Below are 8724 nucleotides of genomic sequence, written 5' to 3'. Positions count from 1 at the left end.
AAATGAAATCTCTATTGCAATTAGATAATGATAAATATTTATTTTATAGTATGTGTTAGAATATTTAATAGATGAAAGAGGGCATGAGATAGATAATTTTAATTATTATCTATAAGCCTATAATATATTAATTTCAATTACCCTGTGTGGTAGCACGGGTTGATAGGCTAGTTCATATAATAAATAGCATAAAAGTTGATCTTTTCGGATAGTTTAGCTGTAACATACTATTGTGTTTAGGATTAATAACGGGTTACTGAATCAAGGAAAAAATTTGAGAAAAAATAAAATTCTGAGCCACCAATTATCGCTGATTATAATAATATCCGTGTCCCTTTTTCTAATAAAATTAGCTGTTTATTTTTAGAGACAAAAAAGAAGTCAGAACTATGTGGGACAGCTGATCTTGGAATCGTCAGAGAATCTGACGATGCAAAGCTTCTAGTTGCATTAGGTGGCACAGTAAAGATCGATTAACATGAGGGTTACAAAGTTCTTGGATGGCTGACTGTGCTAGCTAAACAATGTGCACGGGGTAATGTGTGGCGCGACTAACTGACAATGGATGCTGACCAGTCCAGTTTTCTGTACATGGCGGCGGCCAGGTAGTAATTTAATATAATCCACCAAAGTTAATTGTTTTCGTGTTGAAGAACTGTGTGCGGATTCGGAACACATGCTTGGAAACCATAGGTTTGTAGACCCTTCTTCGCTGTTTCACGTCAGCTCGCAGATTCGCTGGATCGCCTCCCATTTTGTTGCTACTTGCCACCAACATTTGCCCACCAGCCTTCTTCCTTCTGGACGCTCTCGCTTAATCATCGATTGACTGCTATGCACAGTTGCCCTATCAGTATATCTCCGGTATTAGCATGCTTAATAATCGATCATGACAGCTACCATTAATAATTGTACCGCATCAGCAGGAGCTATCCAGAGAAAGGTTATCAAGTCGTCCTACTAATCACGATTAGTCGTCCTAGTCAGTCGTTCTAGTCGGTACCGAGGCGACTAGGTAAACCCCCGATTCGATTAGATTCAATTAGACGATTCAATAATCGTCCGATCAGGATTTTATCGGTGCCATGGCGACTAGATTCGATTAGACGATTTGAAACAAAGGCACCATCTCACAAGTTAGCTACTAGGATTATCTTCAGGATCACACATAATGATCTTTATTTCCACATGATCATCTGTTTCCTCCATCCCCTGGAGCAGTGGCAGGCTGAGCAAGCCGACTAGGTGGGGATCGTCGTCATGCCCAGATGTTCGTCGATTCAGTCCTGATGAATCTTCCTAGTCACAGCATGAAGTATGATGGATGAAGCTTCAAACAGAATCTGAACACCCGGTTGCAACATGCAGGAGGGGAGAGGAGAAGAACTGCCATTGCACGCCGGCACGCCGCAGCCGTCGCCGGCAGAGCAGGGACAGCCGCCCACATGCACGGCCGCCGGCCACGAGCATCCATCTGCACGCACGACGACGCCAGTGCAAGGGTCTCCAGGAGCAAGAACATGGGATCGAATACGGCGGCCGGTGGGACTCGCCGGCGCTCGGGCGAGCCGCGGCGTGCGGCGGCGACGGCGTTCCTAGGTGGCGGACGGCGTTTGATATACCGTCCGGGTGGACGGGGCTTCAAATACCGTCCACCCTGGGTGTCTAGTATTCGTCCGATAGAGCATGTCCGATAAGAATGTAATTTCTAGACAGGAATTATGGAGAGTTTATGAGCAAAGTTTGGAGAAAAACTAGTAGCCAAAGGGTGGGTTCAGGCTGTTTTCAGACTTGGACGATTTTCAGGTTAAGGCTGACATGAGTTTTTCCAGATTTTGACTGCGCTTTTGAATGTTTAAACTAACTTATCACAGGTTCACAACAGAACTATACCAGAGTACATATGTTGGGTCACAAAATTTATCTTGGGAAGGAGTGAAGTGTTTAGGCAAAATAAGTTTTAATAAGCACTCAAACATGGCTAGTTTTCCGCACACTAAGAATTTTTCAGACGAACAAGGACGACTTCAGAACTTGAGTTTGTTTCTTCACATAAACTTATTCAAGGTTAAGACTGGAACTAATTGCATGAAAAATAATATTTGAGCATAATTTCCACTTGTGGTCTATATTAATATTAATTGTAGAAAAGGAAAAAACATTTCATAAATAAATAAAATGCATTAACGAAGATAAATTAACAACTCATATGTAAAAGTGCTAGCAAAAATTATAGAATGCATTTATGTCATGTGGGGCAGGCAGTACCAGCGCCGCCCACGCGTGTGAGAGGCGCGCGCCGCCGCCGAGGATGCTGGGATCAGTGGCTAGGACATAGGAAGGTGATCTCCTAGTGGTTATTTCCTTAAGCTTAGGAGGCCAAGGCCTATATAATCTATTGTACTCGGATGATTAAGATTAAGCAAGTATTATCAATCTCCCAAATCTCTCTCTCTTTCTCTTAATCTCATCCCCTTTAACATTGGGCAGCCGGACAACAACCCCGACGCCATTACTCGCCGCGACTACGAACTCCATAGTCGAGGCCCTGCTACCCTAGATGCTGGCGCCCTTGACAACCTAGTATCAGCTTTCAGAAGATCCTCTTCCACCTCCAACCATCTCCACCACGCCCCCTCCTCGCTCGCTCCTCCACCCACCACGTCGCCATCCCCGACACCATCCATTTCGTCGCCGATGGCCGAGCCAACCATCGCCGATCTTGCGACGCTCATCGCCAAGTTAACAACCACCGTGGAGACACTCCAGTCCAAGGTGGACACGCTCCAGCAGGAGCACCGCGCCGACTCGTCGTCCTCCGATGGCTGTGGGCCGATCGGCGGCGAGCACCACAATGATCGGCCGCCAAAATTCCAGAAGATGGACTTCCCCAAGTGTGATGGTAAATCGGATCCGTTAGCGTTCATTAACCACTGCGAATCCTATTTTCATCAACAGCGGATCATCAAGGAAGAAAAAGTCTGGATGGCCTCGTACAACCTGGAAGAGGCAGCCCAGCTATGGTATATCCAGGTCCAGCGCGATGAGGGCACTCCGCCGTGGCGCCGCTTCACCGAGCTGCTGAACCTGCGTTTCGTCCCCCCTCTGCGCTCCAACCCCCTTGGCGAACTCATGGCGTGCAAGCGCACCGGATCCGTGGTCGAGTACCAGGCACGCTCTCGGAGATCCAGGAAGCACAGATCTTCACGACGGGACTGCAGCCGCCCCTCAGCCTCGACGTGGAAATACACAACCCGCACTCCCTTGCCGCCACCATGAGCCTTGCTCGCAAGCTGGAGTTGCGTAATCAATGCGCGACGCCAACCGCAGCCGCGCCCACTGCGCCGCGCAGGCCAGTAGGGCATCCTCCCCACTCATGGCGCCAGCGACCGTGCCGCCGACTGCTTCCACGCCCGCACAGGTGTCCGTCGAGGGCAGACCGGTGAAACGGCTGTCCCAGACCGAGATGGAGGAACGCCGCCGACTAGAACTCTGCTTCAACTGCAACGAGCGATTCGTGCGTGGCCACAACCGTGTGTGCTAGCGCCTCTTCCTCGTTGACCTGGCCGAGGACGACGACGATGACACCATCGCCGGCGTCCACATGGGCGAGACCATGCAGGTTTATCTACGGCTCGGGGATTCCACACTCCTCGAGCTCCTTGACTCCAGCTCCACGCACAACTTCATCGCTGAGGACGTGGCGAGCCGCACGTCGCTGCAACTCCAACCCCGGGAAGCACTGCGGGGCACGGTGGCCAATAGTGAACGTGTTCCTTGTTCCGGCATCTACCGTGCAGCGCCATTCACCATCGACGACGAGGCATTCGCGGCGGACTTCTACGCCCTCCCTCTTGCCAGCTACGACGCCATCCTGGGCACGCATTGGCTGGCTTCCTCGGGCCGATCCTCTGGGATTTCAGTGCCCTAACCATGTCCTTTTGGCGCAGGGACCATAAAGTTTGCTGGCAGGGACTTGCAGGGCCCAAGGCGCTGCGTGTGTGCTCAGGGGACGACATGCTCCAGGCGATGCTCCAGGACTTCACGGACATCTTCGCAGAGCTGCCGGGCATGCCTCCCCCACAGACCCGAGATCACAGCATCAACTTGATCCCGGGCTCATTGCCGGTGGCGGTCCGACCGTACCGCTACCCGGCCGCCCACAAGGACGAGCTGGAATGCCAGTACGCCGCCATGCTGGCCCAGGGCATCGTCCAACGCAGCACGTCGGCGTTCTCATCACCGGTCCACCTCGTCAAAAAGCCGGAGAGCTCGTGGCACTTCTGCGTCGACTACCGCGCGCTGAACGCCATCACTATCAAGGACGCCTACCCCATACCGGTGGTAGATGAGTTGCTCGACGAGCTGCACCGCCCGCTTCTTCACCAAGCTTGACCTTCGCTCAGGGTACCACCAGGTTCGGATGACCGCCGCCAATGTTGCCAAGACGGCGTTTCGGACTCACGACAAGCTCTACGAGTTCCTGGTTATGCCTTTCGGGTTGTGCAACGCCCCGGTGACATTCCAGGCACTCATGAACAACATTCTCCGGCTGTTCCTACGCCGCATCGTCCTCGTCTTCTTTGACGACATACTGATCTTCAGCGATTCCTGGGCGTCCCACCTGCGGCATGTGCGCACTGTCCTCGACATCCTACGGCAACACCGACTCTTCATCAAGCGTTCCAAGTGCGAGTTTGGTGCCACCTCCGTCGCATATTTGTGGCACACGATCTCTGCAGGGAGCGTGGCGATGGACCCGGACTGGCCTCAGCCCAGGTTCGCGCGTGCGGTACGCGGGTTTCTCGGTCTCACCGGGTATTACCGCAAGTTCGTCAAGGACTATGGCTCCATAGCCGCCCACCTCACCGCCCTGCTCCGCAGGAAAGGGTTCTCCTGGAACGAAGATGCCACTGCCGCCTTCACCGCACTCAAAATGGCAATCACGACGGCGCCTGTTCTGGCGCTCCCAGACTTCGCCAAGCCGTTCATGGTGGAGTGTGATGCGTCCACCTACGGGTTTAGCATGGTCCTCCTGCAGGAACGGCACCCCGTCGCCTTCTTTAGCAGGGCGATGGCGCCTCGGCATCGCTCGCCCACGGTGTACGAGCGGGAACTCATCGGCCTCATGCTTGCCATCCGCCACTGGAGGCTGTACCTCTGGGGACTTCGCTTCATCGTCAAGATGGACTACTACAGCCTCAAGTTCCTCCTCGACCAGCGCCCAGTGACCATTCTGCAACACCATTGGGTTGGCAATCTCCTCAGCTTCGACTTCACCGTTGAGTACAAGGCGGGCAGCACAAATGTCATGGCCGACACGCTCTCTAGGAGCGGCACCGAGGAGATGGCGCTCCTTGCAGTCTCTGGGCCACGGTTTGATTTCATCGACCGCCTCCGCCATGCCAACAGCACGGATCCAGCACTGGTGGCGCTCCGGACCGAGATCGCCGACGCCCAACGCATGGCGCCATGGTCGCTGGTCGACCGCTTGGTGGCATTCCAAGGCCAGCTCTACATCCCGCCTGCATTGCCGCTCCTCCACGAGGTGCTCACCGCGGTGCATGACGACAGCCACGAGGGCGTCCAGTGCACGCTCCACAGGCTGTGCCGTGACTTCCGCTCGCCAAGACTGAGGGCGATGGTCCAGGACTACGTGAGGGCTTGCGCGACATGCCAACGCCACAAGTCCGAACACCTGCATCCGGCTGGGTTGCTCCTGCCACTCCCAGTGCCCACCATGGTGTGGTCGGACATGGGGCTCGACTTCATCGAGGCCTTACCACGCGTCGGCGGCAAGTCGGTCATTCTCACCGTCGTGGACCGATTCAGTAAGTACTGCCACTTCATTCTGCTCGCTCACCCGTACTCGGCAAAATCAGTGGCGCAGGTGTTCTTCGCCGAGATCGTATGCCTACATGGGGTGCCACATTCCATGGTGTCGGATCGCGATCTGGTGTTCACCTCCTTGTTCTGGAAGGAACTCATGCGGCTCTCAGGCACGAAGCTGCAGATGACATTGGCGTTCTATCCATAGTCCGATGGGCAAACTGAGACGGCAAACAAGATCATCGTCATGTACCTTCGCTGCCTCACGGGTGATCGACTTCGGCTGTGGCTCCGTTGGCTGCCCTGGGAGGAGTACATCTACAACGCCGCCTTCCAGACCGCGCTCAAGAACACTCTGTTCCGGATTGTGTACGGCCGCGACCCCCCTTCCATCCGGTCGTACGAGCCGAGGGAGACGCGTGTGGCGGTCGTGGCGCAGAGCATGGCCGAACGGGACGAGCTGCTGGCGAATGTTCGCTACCGCCTCGAGCAGGCACAGGCGGTATACAAGTGCCACTACGACAATCACCACCGCGAGGTACATTTCAAGGTCGATGATTGGGTGTGGCTACGTCAGCGACACCGCGCGCTGTCGTCGCTGCAGGTTCCGGCAAAAGGGAAGCTTCGGCCCCGCTTCTACGGGCCATATCGCGCCGCCGCCATCATCAACGTCGTCGCCTACCGCCTCGAGCTACCGCCGTCCGCACGCCTTCACAATGTCTTCCATGTGGGGCTCTTGAAGAAGTTCGTCGGTACTCCTCCAGCTGCTCCGCCGCCCTTGCCGCCCACCAGCAACGGAGCTGCGGTGCTTGAGCCGGAACAAGCTGTGCGCGCCCGCATGGCCAGGGGCGTTCGCCAGATCCTCGTCCATTGGAAGGGGGAACCGGTCGCGTCCGCCACATGGGAAGATGTTGACAGCTTCATAGAGCGGTATCCCTCTTTCCAGCTCGAGGACGAGCTGCTCGTCGAGGGGGGGGGGGGAGAGATGTCATGTGGGGCAGGTAGTACCAGCGCGGCTGCTCGTCGAGGGGGGGGGAGAGATGTCATGTGGGGCAGGTAGTACCAGCGCGACCAACGCCGCCGCCGAGGATGCCGCGATCAGTGGCTAGGGAATAGGAAGGTGATCTCCTGGTGGTTATTTCCTTAAGCTTAGGAGGCCAAGGCTTATATAATCTATTGTACTCGGATGATTAAGATTAAGCAAGTATTATCAATCTCCCAAATCTCTCTCTCTTTCTCTTAATCTCATCCCCTTCAACATTGGGCGGCCGGGCAACAACCCCGACGCCATTACCCGCCGCGACTACGAACTCCGTGTTCGAGGCCCTGCTACCCTAGACGCAGGCGCCCTTGACATTTATGCATGCATAAACTAAGATAGTGACATGCTATAGTCATGATTACCACCTAAATTGCAAAGCCTAACACTAGAAGTGTTGCAGAAAGTAATGTTTTTTTTTTGAGATTGCAGAGACTAAATTGTTTAGTGGATGTGTGAATAATTCGTATGTGCTTCATCTCTGAACATGTACTGAACTTGCAGCCATGACCACTTGTAAGCGGCACCATGACCCAATTTGCGGGCAATGTAGCAAAGCTGTAAGCACCCATATCCTAAGTCAGAAGCAGAGTGGTAGATTTGTCTTCGTTATACATTGCCATTTCTCACCGTGACCGGAGAAATTAATCTCGGTTGAGCATGGGCACCGCCGGCCATTTCTGCCAAATTTTTTGTTTATGACTTGAACTAGTTTATCAGGACTTTGGGTTTGAGCTTGGGCATCAACAGTTTACCCTGACAGCATTGGAACACGAGGCGGATCGAGATTCTCGTGGTCAAGTTATAAAGACAAGTCTTAGATATTTTATATTCTACATTATTTTTTCAAAGATATTGATAGTGTTGGATATCCTCAAATACAAATATGGACTTGGATAGAGAAAATTAATGAAAATTGGATCCAGATATATGCATTATAATACCGTACCACATTAGATTTGGACACGAAACTGGATACACACACGAACAATTTAGCGGATATATATATGAATATTTGATATTTCGAACATCCATACTGGTATTTCCATCCGTGAATAGGACGCTTGCAGGCCATTAATTAACTGTACCGCATCAGCCATTGTAATCAACACTTCTGGCTAGCGCACTCTATTCTGCTGGCAAACAGCAACAATATTTTTCTCTCACACCAAATCAGCACCAGCCAGCAGTACTTTTTTCACAGCAAATTAGCACCAGCCACAGCCAGCCGAACAGAGCAAGCTATCGTTGTACTCTCTCTATGTATATACATACATGCGCGCGCGTGCGCGCGACCTGCAAGGTGACAGGTGAGAAATCATTGGAACACAAAACGACCATGGCGGCCGAGCTCCGTTCCCCCACCGCCACCTGCAACACCGTCACCGTCGTCATCACCATTGTCACCATCACGGTGCTGCTCCTCGTCTCCACCAGTGATTACACATATGTATACTATGTATATATCTCCACAATAATCATGTACGGTTCACTGACAACGACGTATTTGCATCTACGCAGGCCACGCGCGGGGAACGCTGGCGGTGGCACCTCCGCCGCCGGAGGAGGATGACCCGCCGCCGTGCAGGGGATATTTCGCGGATCTGGAGGAGTGTGCCAAGTGGTGCAACGAGCAAGGCTTCTACGGAGGAGGCTTCATGCACCTGCTCTGCTGCTGCGGCTCAAGAATAGCCACAAACTCCTCCTCCTAGACCTGCAACTACTTTCCGGTGAAATGAATAAACGCAGGAATAATGCCTCGCCGGCGTGTGGAATAATGCCTGTTGTCGAGACGATTCTAGTATAATCTTGCTTCCACCGTTTTGGTTCTCTATACAATCCATTTTGATTTTTGG

The 8724-nt window shown here is 52.9% G+C and overlaps 1 protein-coding gene across 1 annotated transcript; it reads left to right on the top strand.

The window, feature by feature from the left end:
* Positions 1-8086: 8086 nt before the first annotated feature.
* Positions 8087-8724, top strand: LOC120646421. Its single transcript, XM_039922993.1, has 2 exons — positions 8087-8304; positions 8390-8724. Exons 1-2 carry the CDS (start codon positions 8130-8132, stop codon positions 8578-8580), a joined length of 366 nt encoding a protein of 121 aa, XP_039778927.1. The 5' UTR covers positions 8087-8129; the 3' UTR covers positions 8581-8724.

Source organism: Panicum virgatum, chromosome 8K, assembly GCF_016808335.1.
Source record: "Panicum virgatum strain AP13 chromosome 8K, P.virgatum_v5, whole genome shotgun sequence".
In the NCBI taxonomy this organism is placed as follows: Eukaryota; Viridiplantae; Streptophyta; class Magnoliopsida; order Poales; family Poaceae; genus Panicum; species Panicum virgatum.
Note: the sequence above shows the minus strand (reverse complement) of the source record. Positions and strands in the feature narration are given on the sequence as shown.